The following is a 27392-nucleotide window of genomic DNA, read 5'->3' on the forward strand; positions in this document are numbered from 1 at the left end:
GAGATATATCAGGAGAAGAGAGATTGAAATCGAGGTTATTCATAAACCCTATAACAAAGGACAGTGAAGCTTCATTTCTTAGCGGATGGCTTCCTTAGTCTCTTCCCTCATTGAGACGGTCCATTCGGTTTGTTGGATTAAAATCATGAATGGCCTAGAGTTGGCTTGTTGGATTTATTAAATCCACAGCCCCAAACAAGGAAACAAAAGCCCAAAAACACCAGCCCAACCATAAACCCAAGCCCCAAGCCCCTGGACCCCAAACCCGGATATCCTTGGACTGGGATATACCAAACCGGGGTGTCCTTACTTAGAATATCCCCCAACCGGGAAATCCGTTGAATTGGATATTCCTGGTTGGAATAAGTACGATAGGTAGCCCGGTCCAGACATGTAAAAAAACCTGAACCGGATACAAAAACAACTGAACCTGTATGGGATATAATGGGGATATTCCTGAAATAGCTTATCCCCAAACGGGATATGACGGGAATATTCCTGGATTAGAATAAGAATGAAAATTAACCCTTTACTTTTCTTTTTTTTTTTTTGAATGCAATTAACCCACTACTTTTTTTCTTTCTTTTTTTTTTTACGGGGATATCCCTGTACTTACTAAAACGTGGTGGTGAAAATATTTAATGTGATTCTCTGAAAATATTTAAAAACTCGATATGATTTAATGAGTGTTTTCTTATTCCCTCAACAAATGTAGTGTTTTTACTTGAAATAGGGAAAATGAGGAAACAATAAAAGGGAAAGAAACAAAAAAATGTCACCATTTATTTTCTGCTAATCAGTTAGGGTTTTAGGTTAGATACTTATATAGTTGTTAGAAACATATCTTCGCTATAAAATCATATAAATAGGACTAAAGATTTCCATGAAAAAGTCCCTCAATACAAAGGGAAGCAAACAATCGAAAAAAATAAAATAAAACAGATAACAGGTGATAAACTATCAAAAAAATGACGACATCACAAGATTTAAAAAGACGAATATAAGCAGCGTTTCATTAGGGTTTTAGGGTAGATACTTATATAGTTATTATAAACATATCTTCGCTATAAAATCTCATAAATAGGACTCAAAGATTTCCAAGAAAATGTCCCTCAATACATATTACAGAGGGAAACAAACAACTGAAAAAAATAAATAAAACACATAACAGGCGATAAACTATCAAAAAAATGACATCACAAGATTTAAAAAGATGACTATAAGCAGTGTTTCATAAGGGTTTTAGGGTAGATGCTTATATAGTTGTTAGAAATATATCTTCGCTATAAAATCTCATAAATAGGACTCAAAGATTTGCAAGAAAATGTCCCTCAATACAGATTAAAGAGGGAAAAAAACAACCGACAAAAAAAATAAAACACATAACAGGCTATAAACTATCAAAAAAATGACGGCATCACAAGATTTAAAAAAACGAATATAAGCATAAATCTGAAAACTAAAACAGAGATGAAAACTTGTTCTAAAAGAAGATAAGCATAGCGTTGAAACTAAAAAAAAACTTGAAAAGAAAAAGTTAGTGAAAGTGAAAATCATACCTGAAATTACAATCCGATGCAGCCTACACCCAAAAACATTTGAGCCAGAGGGGTTCACAGGGAACTAGCCCCTAAAATTTTGAAGCTCCCTAGCTAATTCATTTCACTTTCAAAGCTTCAACTCTCCACCCTATATACGAATCAATATAACATATTTGACACTCGCTTGCAGTAAATAAACAATTGTTTTTGTCACTGCAGTAAATATCCAATTCAATTCCCCTAGAAGTGTTTTACGGTCATTTTGACGGCCAGGAATTTTATCAATAAGTGAAGAGTCAAGAGACTCATGAAGCAATGAACGTGTACAAAACCTGGAAGAGATAACAACCATCAGAAGATTAATAAGCTCATTTTATACAAAATAATTAAATAAATTAAAATCAGATGAGCAATTTATTAAAAGTGCTCAATAAGGTGAATACCATGTTTAAAAATCCAGAAACAATGAAAAGTAAACAGAAAACTTAGTAAAGGTTAATTCAAGATGCAAACACAAAGAAGATAATATTTAGCTTAGCAAATAGGCAAATACTATTTGACTATTAAATGCAGCACTAAGTCCTAATCAAGCATATCAAATGAGAACTTTTACCATCTCAATGTCATTTTGATAGGTGTAGTAAGACAAGAAGTAAACACATCGGCAGGACATTCAGCACTTTGAGGAAGAGTCTCATGTGCTTCACACGCAGCCAGAAGAATGCAGTCTCTTGAAGATCCAGGGTAGTTAGAAGTGCCGGAGTCAAGAAGCTATCAATCAAATTCAAATAAAGAAAAAAAGAAAATCAAATAAGGCTAGAGAAGGAAGACAATGATGTCTATTTGAATAGCGCCAGCCAGAAAATATACTAGTGACAAATTGAGGATAGAACGCGAGCAAGTACCTCAATGAAGGCATTAACAACCATTCCTGCAGCAAAGCAATCAAATAAGGCTAGAGAAGGAAGACAAACAACCATTCCTGCAGCAGAGCAATCAAAAACATATATAGAAGGTGTTTTTAGCCAAGAATCAAGATCGCTGATAGGCAAGGGAATATACTGTGTATAACTCAGCACAGGAAATGTTCAGGCTTAGCAAGGAGAAAAATTGCCAAATAGAGCAAAAGAAAAGCAACAAGAATTGATTCCTAACAGTTAAACAAGTGAACACCTTATTAAACAGCCAGATTTCACCATTTGCAGTTGGCTTTGGAACACCATGTCCATTGTAATGACATAAAACTCTCTGACTTGGCATATCTGCAACATGTATTACAAAGTTTCTTCATTTCATCCACTGTAGGATCAACTTCGACCTTACTGCAAGCCTGGCCATGTTTAATAGAAAGAATTAGATTCTAAACTTGATGGAATAGCCTGTAATGAGACGTGGTATAAGATGGTGTTCAAACCTTGGGCTGCCACTTCTCATATTGATCTCTCAAGTTTTTCCCAATAGTTTCCACTGCTTTTTGTGGTGCCGTAGAAAAAGGATCTGCAACAATGAAAGAAAGAAAAAGTGGAACATGCTAATATCAATGAAGAACATTAGCTTGAAAAAAAAAATTATATGTTTTAATCATTTTGCGACCAAAGAATGGATGTTGGATAGAAAATATGATTGAAAACTTATTTTGTGCAAGTGCAGCACTAGGATTTCAACTTTTTCCTTCTTGGCAACCAATAAAGCAAGGCCAGTACAAGGGTTGTATATAGAAACAATAAATAGATAAGCATCCCTGAGACTGCATAACCATTAAAGCTTCAATAACCATTAAATAGAAAAAATGCAAAAATAAGAGAGAATTGACTCAAAAAACATACCAGTCCAGCACTCTATTCTTGCGCAAGGAGATATTTTTATTACATCGGGTGGATCGACACTGATATTTAGACATAAAACTAGGGCCACACATCCTGTCTTCATCTGCATATGAAGTTGTCAGTCAAGTGAATATGGTCAAGCACACCATATCAAGACAAATTAAAGGAAAAATAGTTAGGGGATGGTTTCTAATATTCATTAAGAAGAAACATACTATTATCTAAGAATCAAATTCAGTTCCAAGAAAGAAAATATTACTTAATGTATTGCAAAGAAACCCGAGCAAAGAGGCTGCTGAAAGATAAAAACAGTCTTTTTAATGCACACTTTAGGAAGTAGAATGCGAACAAATTTGGTATAGTATAACACTATTTCAAATTATTTGTATTCTGCATGTTTAGGCTTTATAAATCTCTTTAAGCAGACATAACAATCTTCCACAATATTGTCTCCTTATTTTGCTTTTAGATTCAAAATTCATGTCAAAACCTAAAAGGTAAAAATAGAAAACATTTCACCATGGCATGTTCAAAACACTAAGCTACAGGAGAAGGTATGGGAATTGTTACTTTACTACAGATGAAATTAAAAAGGATTAAAAGAATTGAGTTTCTACTGTGAAGGCTCTACTGTGCAAATACATAAACAACCAACCATTCAAAATATATTCCTTAGTCAGTAGTTCATCACAAGGCAAATGACATACTGGGATGGTAAAAACAACAGCAGATTACTTAATATACAAAGTAGTGAACTCTTCCAGACTCTAATGCTTTGATCTGGAGGAGTACAATGTCTTCATGTCTTCCGTTGCTAGGTGACCACGTCAAATTCAAGGATTTCAAACTTAATTGACTGTACTAATTCCATAATGTTATGCTATCTTGATTTAACGGAGAGAAACTTTGGGTTTTTATTTTATAACATAACAATATTATAATATTTTTATTTTATTTTCATCGGCAAAATAAATATTTAGAGGGGTAGAGTAATTAGTTTCGTAATTTTTAGGAGAGAATATGGGAATAAGCTGGTCATTACGCCACACGCCCAGTACAATTTCAGAATTAGAGTACTTCTCATTTTATTCAATTCAGTCCCAACCTGCTTTTTCTTGATAGAAATATATATCTCGTGTCAACTTTTACAAGATAATTTATTGTTGACCATAATGGGTTTCATTTTAGACCATAAAAATTTATTATTGACCAATCAAATAAGCTTTCATCTTTCCATCAAGACTAGTGTTATTTTGAACGAATTCTTTTTCATTCCTGATCACATACCCATAAATTTTCATTTAGAAGGATTGACCATCTCAGAAATATGCAAAAGGAAATGAAGACAATGAGAGAACAGTGCAGGATATAACAAACCTGGTTGGCGTAACTGATACCCATGTTTGCCCAAGCATACACATAGTTTGGCTTCAAATCTAGTGCCTAAAGATCCAGACATAGGCCAAAAGACTAAATTCAATAGTGCTGAAAATATGGCCACCACAGGCAAAGGGAAGTTTATCATCAAATAATTTTAAATGGACAATCTCAGTAACAGAGGCTAAACAAATCAAACTGCATATGCAAGATCTGAATGCATTAAAAAAAGGCATTTTGAAAGAGATGATCAAGGGTATATGTAAATTGAGGAAGTGCATAATCAAATCATCTAAATTAACCAATAGCTCCAACAAATCAAATAACTAATTACATGGAGCTTAATAGAAGAGCTAGTTTGTTTTCTAAGGTCCAACTAGGTGCAACATGTTATTTGGAGAATCTATTTAGCAGCCTAAGGTTACAAAGATGGAGCAAGTAAATAATTCAACCCTATAAGAGAGCTGTATAACACACCAATGCATCACTTTACCATTGAAAAATAAGAAAGAAGAGAAATAGAGGAAAAGATGATGCAACCCATATGAGTTTGGCACAAAGAAGATTGACATGTTGGGTTATCACATGTTTTGCATTTCTTTATGCCATCCTTTCAATTGATTAAGCACAAGCCAAGTCCTAGGCACACTTTTTTGTAAAAAAGTGCTTTTTTTACATCTTGCACCTCAAATGGTTCAGGTAGTTACAGCACCCTTGCCGACATTGTCAACACCTTCATAATTCATTTTTTTTATTCTGGCCTAACATGCAAAATAGTGAGAAACACACGATACAAATTGATCCTTAGTAAAATCCTAGTACTCATATATTTTGAATTTCACACATTACAGGTACTTCAACTTAGTAAAGAGAACCCCAAAATTTTAGGATAGGGAAAATAAATTTTTAATGATAAAAAAAGTAATTATGAAATTAACATATCAGGTGGTATACAGATAGGCCACCACTATTCAAGGGGGAATCATGAAGAGGCTACCTGTTGATAATTGCATCAGCACTCTGCACACTGGCTTGTGTTGCACCAAGCTTGTTCCAAAGAGAATAATCATTAGGTTTAAGTTTCAAAGCAGTTTTGAAAGATGCAATGGCCTTATCATATTCTCTCGACAAATTATACAGAACACCAAGGACAATGTGTACATCAGCATCCTCAGGAGACATCTGAGCAGCTTCATTGAATAATCTAGCAACCTGTATGGAAGAAAACACTTCGATTAACACCAGAATATAACAATAACATTTCCAAAATATAATCACTGCAGTCATGGAAATCATATGCAAAAAGACACTCTTGTAATCACAGCATTCACAACATAAGCAAACTATCCCACAGTAACATTAGAGGAAGCGGGTTACACTCAAACCAATAAACCCTAAAACCTAAAGACAAAGGTGAACTAAAGATTCATAACTGAAATGACTCTACGATGAAGAAGAGGAGTTCATATATTTTACAGATCAAATAAGCAAAATAAAAATCTGCAGTTCATGCTTTGAAGGAAATAAGTATCATAGTGCATGGTTATTCAATTTATTTTAGAGCTCCAAAAAACCTTTACCCCCCAAGAAATTTCTCATGAACCGAATTAAAAAAATACCCCAAAGAGAAAGACGAAAAATACCATACAACAGAACATATCAAAAAACAAACTAACGCAAACTACTACAAAAACAATAATTATTATTAAGGAACAAAAGGAGCAAACCTGGAAGTGGGGAGGGAAAGAAAGTTGTGAAAATGGTTAATAGCGAGATTTCAAAAATATTTTTCTAAAGGGTACTGGTTCTCAGTCACCATCTTCAGTTGGCGTTGGTATGCGGTGAAACGGCAGAGAAGTGGGTGGCAGTGTTTTTCTGGCTTGCCTTTAACCAAATCTAAAAAAGAAAAAGAAAAAATTGAAAAGAGACGGAGAGAAAGAGAAAGACGAAGGGGGAAAAGAATCGGCTAGGGAGCCATGGAATGAAGAGAGATATAAAATTGGACTGATGACAACGGTAACATTTATGGTAAATAAATCTTTCTTTAAATCACTAATGTTTTACATTTTTAATATTTATAGAATTAAAGGATTTATTTAATATTAAAATTTTTAATATATTTTAATACTAATTAGGATTAAGTAGAATTTTTCTATTCCTTCAATAGGATTATGTACGATTCTTAAATATTTTAAATTAAAATTGTCAATTTTATTATGCAATTCATAAATAATTTTATTATTAGGAAATTTAATAAAATATATTTTTAAAATATAAATGAGAATACAACCTAAAATTTTACACTATAAAGATAAATGTATATAACTATCTATTTAAAAATAAAATAATTTAAATTTACTGTTTAGAAATTTTAAATTGAATTATATTATTTGATTGATAATTAGAGTTACCTACATATTAAATTGGATCAAACTTGATAAATAGGTGATATTTTTCTTAAGTTAAACTTAACATTTCAGCTTTGAAATCTATTTTTTATGTAATATAAAATTTATAAAAATAAATAAATAATATATTTATTAATTAAATAAAATTAGAACTAATTCAATAATTTTTCTTGCAAAAACTACGACTCTTAACTATCAAAATAAAAATAGTTAACAGATTAATTCATTTTGCATAAATAAAAACAATAAAATGAAAATTTAAAGTAGAGTGAGCACACAATTATTATTATTTTTTATTAATAAATTTGTTAAAAAAGTTGTTAAGGAAACCCTTTGCTATTCTTCTATCTTGAAAAGGGTATAACAAAATTTAACATTATATTCAGTTTTTATGGATTGAAGATACAATCTTTTTCTAAATATTACTATCATGATGTACTTAAACCCAGATAAAATTAGACCTATTTTTTCAGGCTTTTATTTTGCTTAAGTCCTGATGATTTTATTTATTTTTACATTTTAATAATAACCCATATATGCAGACATAATTAAGCTCTGTAAGTCTATATTGGATCTGAAATTCTGAGTATTTCATTCTATTAATTTTATTTTATTTAATATACCAGCCTGATTTACTCAAAAAAATAATGGAAGTATGGCAGCTTATACTACCGTGGACGAAACGAGCATATCAATGAGATTGCATTTATGGATTGAGAGAAACTATAAAATATAAGTAAAGGAGGAGGCAGAAAACGTAAAAAATTTTAGATAGAATGAAATAGTGGCGTGTCTTCTATAACCTCTAATGAACACAATATCAATGAAAAGCCCCCAAATAAAATTCACAATCCAATGAGTATTAATAATCACAGAGTAAACCTGTGACTCAGAAGGCTGTACATTCTGAACATTGTTCATGTAATACTTCAGTGTCAACTCTAACAAGAGCCCCACTTAATCCCTGGCATATTCCATAAACTGATACCAACTCAAATATAAAACTCTAATGTATTTCCATTACAAGCATCCTAAGCCAATTGATTAGACCCAAAAACAATATTACAGACTTTTAGATTCATCTCCTTCTTCCATAGCCTTCTAAAAGGCTTTAAGATCTCCTTCCTCCACCATAACTGCACCATTGATTCTAGTTTTAGTTTCTTCAATATCAAAATTTACATTCCAATTTACAAATCACAATATCTTAAAATAAGAGTTCTTTTTATGTTCTATAAAACTAAGAATAAAATGCGAAAATTTCCTTTACAATTTTTCTAGTTCACCCTTCTAATATCCCTTTAAACAATTTAATAATCTTATAAATATGCTAATGGATTGTAACCAATGGCCATGTCTGAAAATTGCTTATTGAAAAAGAACAAAGTTCATGCCTGATTAAGGGTGCCATGCCTTGGATGTTCCTGGATGTCGGAATACAACAAATTACTAAATTTGCAAGAAGCAAGATACAAACTCCATGCTATTGTCATTTATCCATATTAATAACATCAATTCAATTAGAAAAGCCCCAAAAAATTTGAGATTCCAAATTCAAGCTCATATAATGAATGGGTGTGATAATAGCTATTGATATAATATTTGATGTTTATACATTATTTTATATAGAAAGAAAGAAAGAAACTTGTATAGGTGCTCTCCTCTACTGATGAAAGTTGGAAAAGTGTGGGCCATTAAACCAAGTTGCCAACTTCACAAACAAGTAAGGCCTCATAGTATAGCAAGATATTGCCATCAATTTTTTTGCACTAATAAACCTCTTGGTTGATAGAAAATATTATTCACATTCATGAGGACCGAATTTCATTATTCCGTTCTGCATCATCTTCTAGATCATCCTCATCTTCATTGGGAATGTCTTCGCTGTAATCATCTAATGAACCAACAGGAAAAACGATGTCACCTTAAGAAATTTAATGGATTTAGTTCAATCAACGTGGACGAGGCAAAGTTATAGCATTACGTATGATATGCACAAAGCTCAAAACATTAGGCGCATTCAATGTTCTACCTTGGTTGAAAGCAAATGATCAATTATCTATCCCATTAAACTATATTGGAGAGCATCAGCACCATATTAAACACGAGAAGCAAAAGGTATTCCTAGATTCATGTATACTCTAGGTTTGACTGCATCACTATGAAGATTAACAAAAAGCTGCTAAGTACCGTTTAAAGGGACAAGGCATCAAAACTGAGTGGGACAAGGTAAATAGAAAACTCTTTACCCTTTTGAGGCAATGAAGGAGGAGTATCCCTGGAGTCCGATGCATTATGAAGAACATAAGGAAGATCTAGTAATTACAAAAAAGATACAATCTAAGGATTACGGGGAGAACCTACAAAAGGTGAGAAAATTTTAATAATTAAAAAAGAAATCGAGCAAAAACAAATTGCAAAAGTCATGATTATTCTAGTTGCAAATCTAAATAAAAAAGAAAGCATTCACTAACCAACAATTAATTGAGCTAAAAGAAGATAAAAAATGAAGGATAGTGTTTCATAACCACTGTGATATTGAGATGCCTATAGTATAAATATGCAAACATATATGGTAAGTTTCTTAAATCCAAAAGATAGAACCATTAATGGAGATACTATTAGCACCTCAAAGAAGGAAAAGCATCAAAATATCACCATATTATTTACCAGAAAAAGTAAGAATCAAAGGGTTTCTGAGGTGGAGCTGTTTGAGAAAATTCACAAGGTTTGCTCCTCTGTCTTCCATCCTGCTCTTAACCCATTGACGACAATCTTGCATGTCGAGCTTTGTTCTCCTACCTATTAGAACAGTAGTTGTCAGCTCACAAGTTCTTGTAGAGTAATAGTACTTGCAAAAATAGAAAATTGCACATTTTCAAATAAAACATTAGTCCACCCCACCCAAGAGAGAGAGAGAGTGAGATGAGTGGCATGGTCAAAACAAAAATGTCATATATACACACACCCAACGTCTCCACGTCGGAAGGTCAAAGGAAAGACACAGTTCAATTTCCGTGTTATTGCCAGCCTTCTTCATCGTACTGAACCTCATAAGTTCCTAGATCAGATCAATATCAACAACCTAAAAGATCAGAGAAAGCCAGAATTCATTTATTAGCTTCCAGCAAAGACCAAAAGAAAGAACCTAAATGAAATGGTCAGAACATATGACAGATACCTGCAAGAACTTGCGCCCTGGAAGGCATTTATCGAGTGCAAGAAATTTTGTCACTCGACCACCCTCTTCATGTTCAACGAATTATTTTTTTCCAAAATATGTTGAGACCTATTTATTGAAAACAAGGTGATTTAATTCCTGATCACATGCCCATAAATTTTCATTTAGAAGGATTGACCATCTCAGAAATATGCAAAAGGAAATGACGACATAAAGAAAGAAATGCAGTTCCCTTTTCATGAATGTCAAGACAATGAGAGAACAGTGCAGGATATAACAAACCTGGTTGGCGTAACTGATACCCATGTTTGCCCAAGCACGCACATAGTTTGGCTTCAAATCTAGTGCCTAAAGATCCAGACATAGACCAAAAGACTAAATTCAATAGTGCTGAAAATATGGCCACCACAGGCAAAGGGAAGTTTATCACCAAATAATTTTAAATGGACAATCTCAGTAACAGAGGCTAAACAAATCAAACTGCATATGAAAGATCTGAATGCATTAAAAAAGGCATTTTGAAAGAGATGATCAAGGGTATATGTAAATTGAGGAAGTGCATAATCAAATCATCTAAATTAACCAATAGCTTCGACAAATCAAATAACTAATTACATGGAGCTTAAAAGAAGAGCTAGTTTGTTTTCTAAGGTCCAACTAGGTGCAACATGTTATTTGGAGAATCTTTTTAGCAGCCTAAGGTTACAAAGATGGAGCAAGTAAATAATTCAACCCTATAAGAGAGCTGTATAACACACCAATGGATCACTATACCATCGAAAGATAAGAAAGAAGAGAAATAGAGGAAAAGATGATGCAACCCATAAGAGTTTGGCACATAGAAGATTGACATGTTGGGTTATCACATGTTTTGCATTTCTTTATGCCATCCTTTCAATTGATTAAGCACAAGCCAAGTCCTAGCCACACTTTTTTGTATAGAAGCAAAAAAGCCCCCTTGATTCAAGAAGCACAAATTTACATATTCACCTTAATTTACTCAAAAAAGTGCTTTTTTTACATCTTGCACCTCAAATGCTTCAGGTAGTTGCAGCACCCTTGCCAACATTTCCAAAATGTAATGTTAGGAATCTTAAGGAAAATTATATCCTGTCACCGTATGTAAAACTCTAAGTCCAACATATAATCATTGCAGTCATGGAAATCATATGCAAAAATACACTGTTGTAATCACAGCATTCACAACATAAGCAAACTATCCCACAGTAACATTAGAGGAAGCGGCTTACACTCAAACCAAGATTGCAATATCAAGGCATGTTCCAAAAGACAAAAACCAACCAAAAAAACAAAGAATTATACCCTAGTGTACTTACATCAGCATAATACAAAGAATTAGCAAGCTCCAGCGGCGCAAGAGTACCATACTTTGGGTGATGACATAACCATCCATACAGATACTTTAAAGCAGCAGTCTGTTCCAATTCTGAACTTTTCAAACAGTATTATTTGTTTGACACTCCAAAATTTTAATCTCAACTTGATTAAAGGGATAAGCATTCACTAACCATTTGTATGACTCACACCAAGAGCAAGAAGTACTTCCAGATTGGTAGGATCGGCCTCCTGAGCATGCATCATTGCTGCAATAGCCTGTACAGAGATATCTAATCAGCGAACTACATTTTTTCTACAAAGTCAAATAAATGGACCCCAGTAAAAACCACATAAAACTGCAGAGTATAAAAAGGTCTAGCATCATCCATGTAAGTCTCAAGATAATGACAAGCAGACACATTAATCATCCAAAACAATTTGCAATAAATGTGAACCATTACACTTCATAGGCTTGATATAGACATAGTTTAAGATGGAACCTTATCCATTCAAATTAATTTCAATTAAGCCAAAAAGGTTTTGACATTGTTCAAGAATAAATAGAAGCGGATGATAAGTGAAATGTAATGCACTACTAGTTCATGTGACAACAAACGATAATAGGTTAGATATAACCAAAAGCATTTGTTTTTAAAAGAAACAGTAGCTGTTAAAAGCCTTTACGAAGGTTCTTAAAAAAATGTTACTAGATATTGAACCTCGTAACATAAGCACATATGAAAAGAGAACATGAATGAGATTCAAATGTTAAAGCAGACTATTCACTAGGAAAATGAAACATTAAAACACGACTTTCCCATTAAATCTTCTGAAGAACATCAAATAAGCATATATCTAAAGATAAACATCAAACACAACTTTCGAATTTTTAGATCACCAGAAAACTTTCAGTTAATGAAAAAAGTACTTACCGGGTCTTCCCAGGTGATTCTGGCTTGACATTGGGGGTCACTGCATTGTCAGTGGACTCTGGCTATACACTAGTTGTTACAGCACTATCGATGGACCCTCAATTCACACCGTGGATTCCTGCATTATTCACAAACTTGCATTAGTTTTTAAATTTGGCAATTTTGGAACCACAGAGCAAAGGCCAACTTCAGCTAGAAAACATAGGTAAAACCCCTATCTGTTATTTTCTGTTGACCTGAACTTGAGTGGAAATAAACATTGGTTAAATTCGCAGTGGGTTTCCAATGACATAAAGCTCAGTACGGATTACTGAACAGACCAGAAAAGCAGTGTCAATACTGCTGATATTACTGAAACAAAAACAGAATTCCAAATTTATCAAACTGCACTTGTACAAGGAAAGTGGCCTTAAATATATATCAACTGTAGATTAAATGAAAATAGCAAAGTGTTCAACCATGGATTGAAAAGTATATTGATGATGGGGAACTCTAGAATGAAATGATGGGGAAGGAAAGGGATTTGAAAAGACTGAGGACAAAGGGCATCTTCTTCTCGGAAGATTTTTTAAATCTCCAATGTATATTTAAGGCTCTTTCTAAATTACACTTTTACACGCTGAATTTATGAACTGACATGTAGAAAAATTTCTATTTCTCTACATATTTGTTGGCCTTTGTTTTATGTATTTTATACTTAATATATAAATTTTCAATATATGTCAGCGATGACTCTGGTTATGGTCTGCGTTTGCTCTGGCAACGTTTTCAACTCGATTGGCTTCATATTCGGCTTGGGTTTCGTTGAAAAGTACCAAATCATACTCCCAAACATCTTGTGTCCCTAAATTTATAGTAGTTGAGTAGATGAGGATGAACTGTGTTTTATTTCATTTAAAATAAACTATAACAATCCCTATGCCACTCCAAAATAGTTATTTTAAACCAACCAAAAGCATAAATTACAAACAAATCACTTTCTGAAACAACAAAGACAAAGAAATCCAAAATCCATTTATGGATTTATAATCCCAATTCACTCAATTGCTTACAATACAAAACAAAAACCCAATTTGGAAACCGATTCAGTCAACCATCCTATGATCGACCCATAATGCCAAACCAAAAGCTGTGTAAAAACGATAACGGCAAAGATTCAAATGAGAAGAAACTTTAGAAGAAGAGAAATAAGGAGTCGAACTGTGAAACAAAGGCACGAATTCTTACACGGGAGTCAATCTGAGCCGAAACCCAACAAACGGAGATGGAATGAAACGGTGGAGTTTTATTGCCGGAGATATATCAGGAGAAGAGAGATTGAAATCGAGGTTATTCATAAACCCTATAACAAAGGACAGTGAAGCTTCATTTCTTAGCGGATGGCTTCCTTAGTCTCTTCCCTCATTGAGACGGTCCATTCGGTTTGTTGGATTAAAATCATGAATGGCCTAGAGTTGGCTTGTTGGATTTATTAAATCCACAGCCCCAAACAAGGAAACAAAAGCCCAAAAACACCAGCCCAACCATAAACCCAAGCCCCAAGCCCCTGGACCCCAAACCCGGATATCCTTGGACTGGGATATACCAAACCGGGGTGTCCTTACTTAGAATATCCCCCAACCGGGAAATCCGTTGAATTGGATATTCCTGGTTGGAATAAGTACGATAGGTAGCCCGGTCCAGACATGTAAAAAAACCTGAACCGGATACAAAAACAACTGAACCTGTATGGGATATAATGGGGATATTCCTGAAATAGCTTATCCCCAAACGGGATATGACGGGAATATTCCTGGATTAGAATAAGAATGAAAATTAACCCTTTACTTTTTCTTTTTCTTTTTTTTTGAATGCAATTAACCCACTACTTTTTCTTTCTTTTTTTTTTTTACGGGGATATCCCTGTACTTACTAAAACGTGGTGGTGAAAATATTTAATGTGATTCTCTGAAAATATTTAAAAACTCGATATGATTTAATGAGTGTTTTCTTATTCCCTCAACAAATGTAGTGTTTTTACTTGAAATAGGGAAAATGAGGAAACAATAAAAGGGAAAGAAACAAAAAAATGTCACCATTTATTTTCTGCTAATCAGTTAGGGTTTTAGGTTAGATACTTATATAGTTGTTAGAAACATATCTTCGCTATAAAATCATATAAATAGGACTAAAGATTTCCATGAAAAAGTCCCTCAATACAAAGGGAAGCAAACAATCGAAAAAAATAAAATAAAACAGATAACAGGTGATAAACTATCAAAAAAATGACGACATCACAAGATTTAAAAAGACGAATATAAGCAGCGTTTCATTAGGGTTTTAGGGTAGATACTTATATAGTTATTATAAACATATCTTCGCTATAAAATCTCATAAATAGGACTCAAAGATTTCCAAGAAAATGTCCCTCAATACATATTACAGAGGGAAACAAACAACTGAAAAAAATAAATAAAACACATAACAGGCGATAAACTATCAAAAAAATGACATCACAAGATTTAAAAAGATGACTATAAGCAGTGTTTCATAAGGGTTTTAGGGTAGATGCTTATATAGTTGTTAGAAATATATCTTCGCTATAAAATCTCATAAATAGGACTCAAAGATTTGCAAGAAAATGTCCCTCAATACAGATTAAAGAGGAAAAAACAACCGACAAAAAAATAAAACACATAACAGGCTATAAACTATCAAAAAAATGACGGCATCACAAGATTTAAAAAAACGAATATAAGCATAAATCTGAAAACTAAAACAGAGATGAAAACTTGTTCTAAAAGAAGATAAGCATAGCGTTGAAACTAAAAAAAAACTTGAAAAGAAAAAGTTAGTGAAAGTGAAAATCATACCTGAAATTACAATCCGATGCAGCCTACACCCAAAAACATTTGAGCCAGAGGGGTTCACAGGGAACTAGCCCCTAAAATTTTGAAGCTCCCTAGCTAATTCATTTCACTTTCAAAGCTTCAACTCTCCACCCTATATACGAATCAATATAACATATTTGACACTCGCTTGCAGTAAATAAACAATCACCATTAAAAGAACTCCAGAATAAACACAAAATAGACAAGTAAAAGAACTTCAAACCCCACCTAAACAATAATTACGCGCATTGTAAATTCCGGAAAGTCCACCAATACGGATATTGCCAAACTTCACAACCCCAGCAAACCCCAAGAAGTATATATTAGGTGCTGCCCATCCCCCATAATACCTAAAGTTCACATATTTCAATTGCAGAAGGTAACATTCAAGGCCTTCTCATGAAAGAATCAAAATCCCCAAGCTAAAACATATGAAGGAAAATGGGTGACTTACAATTCCCATAAATAATTGGAAGCTTCATGATTTCCACCGATAAAAATGGTGGGAACTGAGGCAACCTCCTGACCCGAATAGTATTTTCAGAATGACTTCACTCTCCGATGAAGCAGGACCAGCCATTTTTCACTCTCCTCAAAACCCTCCTACTTTCCCTTTTGCTTTGCTTCGAGTGATGAATAAATATATCTGAAACAAAAAACTGAGGCAAAGACAAAGGATTTATAAAGATGAAAACTAAAAGTCTGAGATTTGACTTTCTTTTAAGAATCTTATTATTTGTTTTTTTATTGATTTTACATATAAAATATCATCATAATAAAATAATTTACTTTGTAAAAGAAAATATTTTTAATTATTACTTAACTGTGTATTGATATACTATATTATTAAATCTATACTATACATAATTACATATTTAACTTTTCAAACTATGAAGACATCAACTCAAGATAACCAAGTATTCAAGTTTAACCTACGCAATTACTATATCATATTTCATCACAATGCACTTTTGCAAACAATAAACATTTAGGCTTACCTAGCTGAGGCAGCCCTCTGTTCATGGAAATCAAAGGTATACACATATCCCGTTGGCGCCACAGCCCTTGCAAACGATGTTGTTAATGAGCCACTACCGGTCCCGGATTCAAGAACCAAACAACCCGGAACTACTTCCAAGTACATAATCACAAAGCTAATATCCACAATATAAAGAATCTGAGTCCTATGACTTAGAACCACCATAACTCTGGTGTCGAAGCCAATAGGTAAACGAATCCACCTCTGGTGCTGAATCTGAATGTTTAAACACACCGAAACGATTTTGAAGAACAGAATTCTTGCACACTTTAACAGCTACTCAAATTCCATCTCTAATGCAGAGATTGAAAGATATCTTCATCGAGGAATCAATAAGCAATATCCATAAAATACAGAAAACACATTCAATTGAAAACACCGATGATGTTGGACTAATAGGCAATGTCTGTACCAAAATTTACTCCCCAAAACGAAAATATTTACCACATATCCAAAGTTACATTAAGAATAAACTATCACCTAGAATGCCAGGAAGACCCGAATTCATTAATATATATATGTATATAAATAGGAAAAGAGCATCACCATTGTCAATGGAGATACCCATTATATTTGTAGTTTCTAAAGGTCACTTTCTCGAGCCAGTTGCATTCTTTCTAACTCTTACTTGAACATGAAAAGCCCTGGTATCTTCTTTTTTTGTTAAGACAACTTTCACTAATAACTGACAACACTCACAAAAGCATACAAAGGACAAAGACATTTCAGAACCAATATGTAGAATTAAAACATCAGTAGCACAAGTCAAGTAAGAACAGACAGCACCAGGACTTGGAAATACCAATGATCGCACAGAGAACTGAATAAAAAGAACAAATATCACCATCAAGCCATGAAAATACTTCCCTTCAAATGCCAACCTTACCTAATACATCTGCTATCTCATTTCCCAGGAAACATTTGACCAGCTGACTGATCAATTAATGAACCTAATAATTTCAAGGCATAAGGCCACTTCCACGTTTAATCCTTAGAATTCATCCTCTTAAATACAATCAGCATCCATCAAAATTCCAAAAAATTCTCATCTATTTCCCTTAGCAAGACCGCTAGTGAAAATAAATTAAACAAAAATAAAAAACACAGCCCTTATATAGACAGCTCTTAACACAAACAAAAGAACCTCTACTCTCTGTTGCACTGATTTATTGATTTATTGTAATAGTTAAAAGGTAACAACTGGAACTTAAAGGGGAAAAAAACAAGAAAACTCAGCTGTAAGTCTGCAACATGCAGCTTAATTAAAGTCTATTTCGATTATTTCGATTCTCGACCATTTAAATGTCCAAATTCTTGCTTCCAATAAGCTTGTGCTTCTTCGAGTGTCCAAAATGTCCAACTATGAGACTCAGCTTTCTCGCGAGCCTCCAGAATTTCCTGTTTTCAGCAGGACCAGTTCATTATTGGGGAACAGACAGCACAGGTAAAATGCAACTGCAATTTAAGTTTTTTCTACATGGAAAAACCAAATAGTTGGGCTGTCAATAAACCTCTCTACAGTTCCTAGTCATCGTTCCGTTTACATGAATGTTATCATCATTAGCATTCATAAAATGACATGATATGTTTTCTTACTCATCTCCTTCATTTCCCTAAAGCCTTGTTCAACACATATTCAAACATGAGTAAAGGGTATGCTCTTCCGAATATAAGAAGTAACTCTAAAAAAATTAAGTATACTCATATAGGACACATATCCGTATAACACAGTTTTGAACTTAACTAAACATTTTGGAACTTCTCATTAATTCATTATTGAAGAGATGAATTCACAGCATGCGAAACATAACAATAAAATTATGTTTAGTCGGTTATTGATATGTAAACCCTAAAAGTGAAAATGCTATCTTTTTTTCATTATGGTTCAGAGATTTAGGGCACCATTTACAATTCCCAAAAATATGGAAGATTTAGGATACTACAGAAAGACCTAGTTTAACATTACAATTGAAAACAAGCTAATCCCAAGCAATTAGGATTCTCAGTAGAACTTGATATCTCATTTGGATGGCACTCGCAACTAAAATTGAGATTTGTGATCAATGGCTGCTCAAATTGAAAGAGACATTACATTTATAATTGTTGATAGTTCATCTTCGACCATTCTCCAAACAGTTTATGCATAAGGCAACCACTAAGTAGCTTATTAACAAATTAAAAGCTAAAAAATTAAATATAATTTGAAATAATAGTTTTTCCTTAAATTTTTTTCCAATATTTTTAAATCGGAAAAGAAATTAAAAGAAAGAGGAAAAAGAACCTGGAGTTGAGAAGAGGGCTTGGTTTTCAAATACAAACAATCCCAAAGAGCACTCCATTTTCCATAGCAATTATGCAAAACTCCTTCTCTGTAATACTGTTGCAATTGATGAACCGGAGCTGCCCAACGAATTATCAAATCAATTCATATAAAAAATTGAAATTGGTAAAAAAAAATGGAAAATAGAGAGGGGGAGGAATACAATAGCAAAACCAGAGAGCGTCTAAGCATCTAGTGCAGGACAAGTGACGTTGAGAGACAGAGGATTCTTTTTCGGCACTCATCTTTCTTCTCCGTCAATCTAGTACAGGAGCCCCCTCTTAAGTTTGGCTGCTTGTGCAAATGTAGAAGGCCTTATAGATATGTTAAATCATTTTCAAGTTTAGAAATTACCTGACTTCTTGCCAAAAGAATTGTCACAATCCTCATAGTGGCATCATTAACCTAAAAATAAATGAAGAATGTTTGTGCAGTCGGATTGATTAGAGGTAATTAAGTTCATATACTATATCATCTTAACAAGTTGACTTTTCATCCGAAAAGGAAATAAGACGACAACCATCTATTAAACACAATCTTGAGTGTTGTCAGTTTATGTCTAACACTGATTTGTTTAATAATTTAAAGAGTTCTTTATATACTTGGAGGGTCATATAACATATCTATGTCCAGGTGTATATTACACATGGATCTTGAATACAAGTTCTTAAAAATAAAAAAGGAAATTGGGAGCAACATAAGTAACATGGAGCTAAAAAGTTAAAACATACCCGATAGCACTCGCAATACTATTTTAGGCATTTTGACCACCTGCATTTGCATCCGCTTTTGTGCCTGGCTGATGGAGTGTTCATCATGTCAAACACTTATCAAATTACACAAATTTAAAGGGAAAAACGTGTAAGATCATATAATTAGGGGAATCATTAGGTGGGTTAACAATAGGTGGAGCAAATGCGAGAGGGTTACGCAATTCAATTTGATGTCGAATATCAAGAACAATATCCTCATAATCTGGCTTGTTCAAACAGTTATCACATGCACAACAATCCTTGCAGTAGATCCCTGCTGCAAAGCACTCACAATAACTGCCAATCACAACAAACAACAAAACTCAACAGATGTTCCAAACATCTTCACTTTTTTTAAGCACCCTCTGAGCATTTGGAGTATGATGTTCCAAACATCTTCTAAATACATGAAGAAAACTTAAAAGAAAATGAAACATACCGATCTCGAGTATATGCTTAAACCAAGTCCGAGTAACATATTACTCAAGTGAAATGTTCTGTCTCGCATGTGAACTTACAGTTTCAAACATCTGGATCTTCCACAGTTGCAGTGTTTCCAGGCTTCAGTCTCATCTGGGAATGTTTATTCCTGAATTAAATAAATCCCACAGCTAAGAAAGCAATGTGAAACTTGCCTCTCCCCTTTTGAGCTATCTTGTGATTTGGATTGTTGGTCAACGCTGTCAGCAAAATGTTCATAAGGGATTATAATTTCTGAGAATCCTCCATATTTTCTGGTACACAAAGTCCATGGTGATCGCTATCAACATGATCACCAACTCTCCTAGCTGATGCGATCAAGGGATCAGGGTTTAATGGTCGAACTCCATGGTGATCATTATCAACATGATCACCGACTCTCCCAGCTGGTGAGATCAAGGGATCATGGTTTAATGGTAGAATATGAGATGGGAGCTGAATTAACGTGGCCTGATTTCCACCAAGTAAAAAGGGCTGAGAATCCAAACCTTGACGCACATGTTCCATAAATTCATCAGATTCAACATGTTCCCAAATGTTCTTAGATAAAAATTCCAACATCTTATCCAACCTTTCATTATTGGAAATCTCAACCATGCCATCATTCGTGTTATCATTAGTTTTTCCAGTGGTCACTTCCGAGGCATTGAAACAAGCACCATGTACAGAGATATCCTGAGCGCGCATCATTGCTGCAATATCCTGTACAGAGATATCTAATCAGTGAATTACATTTTTTCTACAAAGTCAAATATTTGGACCCCAATAAAGACCACATAAAACTGCAGATGCATTAATAAAGAATAACAGAAGTATAAAAAGGTCTTGCATAATCCATGTAAGTCTCAAGATAATGACAAGCAGACACTTTAATCATCCAAAACAATTTGCAATAAATGTGAAACATTAAACTTCATAGGCTTGATATAAACATAGTTTAAGATGGGACCTTATCCATTCAAATAAATTTTTATTAAGCCAAAAAGGTTTTGACATGGTTCAAGAATACATAGAAGCGATGATAAGTGAAATGTAATGCACAACTAGTTCATCTGACAACAAACGATAATAGGTTAGATCCAGAACATTAGCAGCCAGGCAAAGACTGCGGCCTTAGATCTGGTACTCTTGACTGACGCCTCAGGCCACCAAGATAAACGTAATACCAATCATATTGCAAACTTCAATGTATAAACGAAAAATAGCTCCTCCTATCCCTTTCCAGTAGAAGTTTTCATATATAAGAAATGAACATTGCATGGTACACCAACATGGCTATATCAAGCCAGAAAATAAAACACAAAATGTAGCGGTACAATAAAATAGATCCTTCGTGTTCAAAAGGTTTTCTTGCTTGCTTAATCAATAGGTTGTTCTGTTTCCTAAAATATGATGGTATTCACAGGGCATTAGACAAGATTAAAAATTATTTAGATTTAGGTGGCATAGAAAGGTAAATGGTCAACCTTGCCAGTCAAAGAATCATAACCAAAGATGCTGAACAGATGGCTGAACTAGACAAGCAGTCACATCTCTTAATAGAAATTCTTGTAGTATTAAAAAACATAAAAACAATGTCTTTTGGTGTAAGAATACACATGAACTATCCAACTCTGAACTAGAGCAAAGTGGATTACCTGCTGGTCATCATCATTTTCAGCATGGGTTATTCCTAGCAATCTCCAACCTTCAGCATTCTCAGGATTTTTCATAACTTCAGCCTCTAGGGCAAGCACTGCTTCACTCAAAAGTCCTTTCCTGAATAGCTCTTGACCTTCTTTTAAAGGATTTTGATGACCAACATATGGATTCATATCAGAAAATACATAGCCACCCCTTGAAGCGTCCGACCGCTGAGGAACATACAAGTTTTCACAACCAAAACATTCATGTAGAATTAAGAGAGGTTATAAAGTGAACTTCTTCAAGGCTACCACAATTACTCATCATATGAATTTGCCCAGTTACCAGATGAACTATCTCCCACAGCCCCCTCACCAACTTGACGATCAAATTCTTCTGCCCAGTCATCAACATGCAACTTTGAGAATTCATTGACCCATTGATCATCGACAGACTCTTGTTGCAATCTTTCAGCACCAAATTCATTGGCCCAATGGTCAGGTCCACGGAAAACCTATTAACCATCAAGTCAAGAACATTTAATGAAATGAAGAAAATTAGAATATTTCAAATAAGAATAAGAGCTTCGCACGGTTTAAGAGTCTCAAAATAATACATAACACGCAGAATCATTAGTTGCACTTTGTATCCTGAATAAACAAATTAAAAGACCCTAGTTGTTCACATACAGTAGCAAACTCCTCAACCCATTGATCAGGTTGAAGAAAATCAAAGAACAACCAACCAGAGTAGCAGATTCTGTATAATAAGAACTATTATACAAATTACAATGTTTTTTAGCTGGTTTAATACCAAACAGAGATATACAATTACAAGAATCATCAGTGACAGTTTATCTTCTAACTTATTATAATCAAGAAGCTCTCACTGCTCAATTTAGCAGCGAACTCCATGTCCCATTGGTTTGGCCCATAGAAATACTAAGAACCACCAAAACGGTGAGTAGCATATTTTATAAATAACAAATATAGATAATCTCATATAAGATTTACAGGTTTAGTTGATTTAAAAGTTCAACTGAAGATGTAATAATACAGAATCATTAGTCATTCACACTTTATTTGCTAAATTATAGTAGATATATAGATAATAGCACTAACCAAACCATCATTATCATTTGAGACATTCTCAAATCATTAAAACTAGTTTCAACCACCTAGGGTTGGTGAATGAGATTACTACCTAAGGTCAATGATGTTAGTTCCATTTTAGTCTACGTAGGCAAGGCAGACGAAAAGGAGGAAGAAAATGCTAAAAGGAATTTATGACTGATTATCAGGACATATTAATCTATAAGCTTCTTTAGCATCCACAAGATCTCTACTTGCCCCATCATGAGCAAATTCATCAGCCCAAGAAGCACCTCCATTATACTGTTGCTCATATTCTGTTGCCCAGTTCTCTGATGCTGGTTTGACCTGATTATCATCAATGATAAGTTCACCGCAACTCATCTTGGATACAAATTGAAGAAATTCTGAATTCTGCATGCCCCAAAACATACAGCACATAAGTGCCTATATTAACTCATGCATAGTAACAATTATATCATTAAGAGCTATCTTGACACATTGCAAGTATTTAGCCAACCAGTTTTAAATAACCCGAAACTTAGGATCACTGTTTTGAGAGAGTGTATGTGCAAGCATCCTAGTCTGCTGAATTGCAGCCAAACTTTCTATATTTCCCCCTCTCATTTGATCTACAGATGTTAACTGAGCTTGTTCCTGTATGTTTTAGCTCATTAATTGTGTTATGCAAGAAAACAAGGCTAAAAGGTGACATGCATGCAAAGACTACTCAAAGCACGAGATAGTGGCAAAAAGAAAAGGAAAGATAAAAACAAATTGGAAGGTATATCCATCTGCAATAGCACAAGGAGTTAGATATAGTTCCCTGGTAAAAACACATTAGCATGTCCTTTCAAATTTGCACATGATGCATTGGTAGAGAAACCTACATATCGAATAAAGCACTGAAAACATACCACTGAAAGAAATGAATGGGTGACTCACACGTGAAAATAAGATTGAAGATAATTTCAAGAGACATACAAAAATATTCCTAAATTCCTGTTGCAAAAGAGCAGAGCATGGAGGTCATAGATGCAGGTGATTATCAGCTTCACATTTCAAGCGATCTTATTTGGGTTGCCCAAATAAGTTGTCCAGCAAAAGAAATTTAGGACACTTACTGCTGGGATAACACTTGCCGACAGCAGAAATTGTAGAGAGAGATTGTAGAAAATTCACTTGAGATTGTAGAGAGAGATACCTTGGGTTAATATGAATGGCCGACGTCCTAAAAAGAGAAACCTTTAGAGAAAATATTACACAAGAAAAATAGCTAAACTACAATATTACACAAGCACAGAAACATATCAAAATCAATATAGCACCAATCATTTTAAAATGTCAAAACTTATAATAAATACATGACACCAACATGATTATGACATAGAAAACAAATGAACAAGCCTTGGATACACAAATTGCAAATTCTAACACTAAATTATTTCATCGGACATCTTTGAGCCTTATGTTTGTTTCATTACACACCTTACAAGTTTTTTAGTGATTGCAATAAGTTGATGGATTGAAATAACTTGGTGATGAGCTGTTTAATTCTAGACTCGGTGACATACTTTCTGTTCATTGGGAAGGTCATCTATTTTGACACAACGAAGGAGGGCTATATGCAATTTAACTCTAAAGGCAATTTCTTCCAACAAGGATGAATAATGGATATTGCTTTAAGGTTATATTAGGGTTTTTCATTGTACGGATATATTTAGAAGCTCAATTTATCTCATGGATTTATGGCCTATACCTATCAATACTTGCATATCAAGTTTTAAGGTTTTCCTCAGCATTGATGTTCTTTCAGTTCCCCACCTTCTTATAACCACAAAGACTCTCTTAGTCTTTACCACCAGAATTTCTCGATACAATTTCCATTAAATTTCACTCCAATTTTCCTTCTCTTTCTTTTCCTCATACAGCATCAAGAGTGAGCAAAACGCAAAAGGCAAATCAAATTGACAAAACTTGAGCAGCACTCTTTTAACAATACTCCATACTTTTTTTCCAAATTAATACCCAGCCATAATTGTAGTTTCCTCTATGATAGAGGGCATAAATGTTTACTGCTCAGTTAGTCCTGAGGACAAAAAAAATTGTACCTTAGACAAACCAGTTAGGCCATCCTTTGATTTTGGAATAATTAAAATGTGCGTAGGAGCCCGGGGAGATATGTCCCTAAAAGCTAAGACCTACAAACATAAAAAAAAGGCAAACTAACATAATGTTAGCACAAATGAATGTCAAATAAACTTAAACCTAGCAGAAAAGAATTAACATATTAACCTAAAGAAAAAGCAAGAATATATTCGTGTGAACCTGCCCCCAAACAGATAAATAAGAAAACTAGGTCATTCTCGCATTCAACTGACGAGGTGAATGCATGATTCATACAGAAAACAATAACATAAATTAACATTAGCAAATAGAAATCAAACTAAGAGGTTAAAAAGCTAAAACTTTCAACCTCAGATTATAGTTTTGCAAACAAAAACTATAATCATAGCTGAAGATTTTCATGCTTCTCTAATTAAAACTTTTGATATTTTGTTATCACGTTTCACTTAATGTTGATCAAATATCAGATATCAGCTAGTGTTAACAGAAAGGACAACACATTATCTTTGATTGTCACCTATTTAACTGCTCAACATGCCAAAAGCCCAAGCCAGCCTGACTAGAAGCTACAGAGAAATGAAAGGGCCTAACCTCGAGCCTAACGCAAAACTAAAGGCTATTTCTTAGCAAATTAACATGAGAAAACATTGATCCATATTTGGAGATCAACCAAATCCAATCGAACCAAATTGACTAGAAAAAATTAAAAACCCTAACTCAAAACTGACAGAAAAGTCTATCAAAGATTATTCAAACTCAAGGAAACTTTCCAATTGCTACATAATTGTAAGCAACAGACAAAAATGAAAAAGAAAGTTACAAAAATATGATCAAATGAAAGAAGATAAGATTCACTTGATAGTTCCAAATTAAGTAGTTCCTGAAGAGTCCAAGACTTAGTAGGATAACAAACTATTGATGACCTTCTCATCCAGTTCCATATGGAATTAATCACAATTCTATAAAAATATTTGTAAAATATAGCAAAGAGCTTAAGTTATGTTCTAGCATCTCCAAATTTAGGTCTGAACCAGGGCAGTGATAAATAGACCCAGATAAAATTAGGCCTATTTTTCCAGGCTTTTCTTTTGCTTAATTCCTGATGGTTTTATTTGTTTTTTGCATTTTAATAATAACCCAATACTTTTCATCAAAAAAAAAAAAAAAACCTAAACCAACGGCGGGATATCCTTTGAATGGGCTATAACCAAGCCGGAATATCCATTTATGGGATATTCCCAAACTGAGATATCTCTAAAATGGGATATCCCTGCCTGGAATAAGAGTGACAGGTAGTCCGGTTCGTGGAGATATTCCTCATCACCTTTGCTCTCCCTCCCAGAATAATAAGATAAATAAGATACTCAAATAGCTAGCCTAGTTTGAATGAATATAAAACAGAATTTAATGCATTAATAATCATGGGAGAATTTTTTAAAAATTAGGTGAACTTAAAAGGTAAGGTTGAGATGGGCTCAACCCAAAAAATAATCTAAAATTTTTAAAAAACTCAACCCGTGCATATTAAATTTTTTATATTCTTTTTTATATATAATTTTTTTAAAAACCCCAAACCGGGATAGATCCAAGCCGGGATAGCAACAACCGGTGTAGCCCAAAATTGGAATATCCAACCCCAACATATCCCTAAAATGGGATATCCCTGCCAAGAATAAGTACAAGTAGCCCGGTCCAAATAAGAAAAAAAGCAGGCTAATATTTGTGAACAGAGATAGCATAGAAGTGAGATATACCCGGAGTAGGCTATTCACTTAAAAGAATCTATTCACTTAAAAGATTACAACTCAATTTCCCTTCATATAAGGCTAAGTAACACAGATGAATATAATTCTATCTTTAACCAAAATCAGAGTATTTTCAATACATGCATATATCAATAATCACACAAAACTTCCCATTCAGCTGATATACAGAGATACCATGGGTCTACCTAAAACTTCCAATCAAAATCCATTTGCAAATCATACCCAACGGAACTAGGACAATACCAACTGTTTTAAAGAAAATATACCCAATACTTACTGACTAATGCAAGCACCTAACAGTATGAAAAAGAAAACATATATTCATACACGAATCATGACAATCTCCACCGTATATGATCATGAAACCCAAATCGACAAAAACCTTTGCAATTAGCAAGTCCGTTGAAATTCTCCAATTCTTATCAATATCAACAAGCATCCCAATTAGATTATTATTATTTTTTTAAAACTGAAGTACAGACTTTTTGAGAAATCTAAGAAACAGAATGTCACAACTCACAACAAATTAAAAAGACATGTTATCCAGAAAAACTACCAAATAAACTCTCGGCAGTGGCCATGTACCATATATCTAGATCTAGCTACCATTTTGAAACCAATGGCCATGTCTGAAAATTGCTTATTGAAAAAGAAATAAGTTCATGCCTGAAAAAGGGTGCCATGCCTTGTCCGATGTTCCTGGATGTCGGAATTCAACAAA

General features: G+C 33.9%; 1 protein-coding gene, 1 long non-coding RNA gene and 1 pseudogene across 2 annotated transcripts; all 3 read right to left on the reverse strand.

Annotated features, from left to right (window-relative positions):
* Positions 1 to 1204: 1204 nt before the first annotated feature.
* Positions 1205 to 27110, reverse strand: LOC108481907 (peroxisome biogenesis protein 5-like; annotated as a pseudogene).
* Positions 13472 to 15235, reverse strand: LOC128279434 (uncharacterized). The gene is made up of 2 exons (XR_008269608.1): positions 13831 to 15235; positions 13472 to 13732 (listed from the first exon to the last, which is right to left on the reverse strand). It is a non-coding gene; the product is annotated as an uncharacterized LOC128279434 (long non-coding RNA).
* LOC128279433 (uncharacterized) lies at positions 17638 to 19178 on the reverse strand. Its single transcript, XM_053018320.1, has 3 exons — positions 18996 to 19178; positions 18794 to 18912; positions 17638 to 17910 (listed from the first exon to the last, which is right to left on the reverse strand). Exons 1-3 carry the CDS (start codon positions 19075 to 19077, stop codon positions 17791 to 17793), a joined length of 321 nt encoding a protein of 106 aa, XP_052874280.1. The 5' UTR covers positions 19078 to 19178; the 3' UTR covers positions 17638 to 17790.
* Positions 27111 to 27392: the final 282 nt, after the last annotated feature.

The sequence above is a fragment of the Gossypium arboreum genome, chromosome 8 (assembly GCF_025698485.1).
Source record: "Gossypium arboreum isolate Shixiya-1 chromosome 8, ASM2569848v2, whole genome shotgun sequence".
Lineage (NCBI taxonomy): Eukaryota > Viridiplantae > Streptophyta > Magnoliopsida > Malvales > Malvaceae > Gossypium > Gossypium arboreum.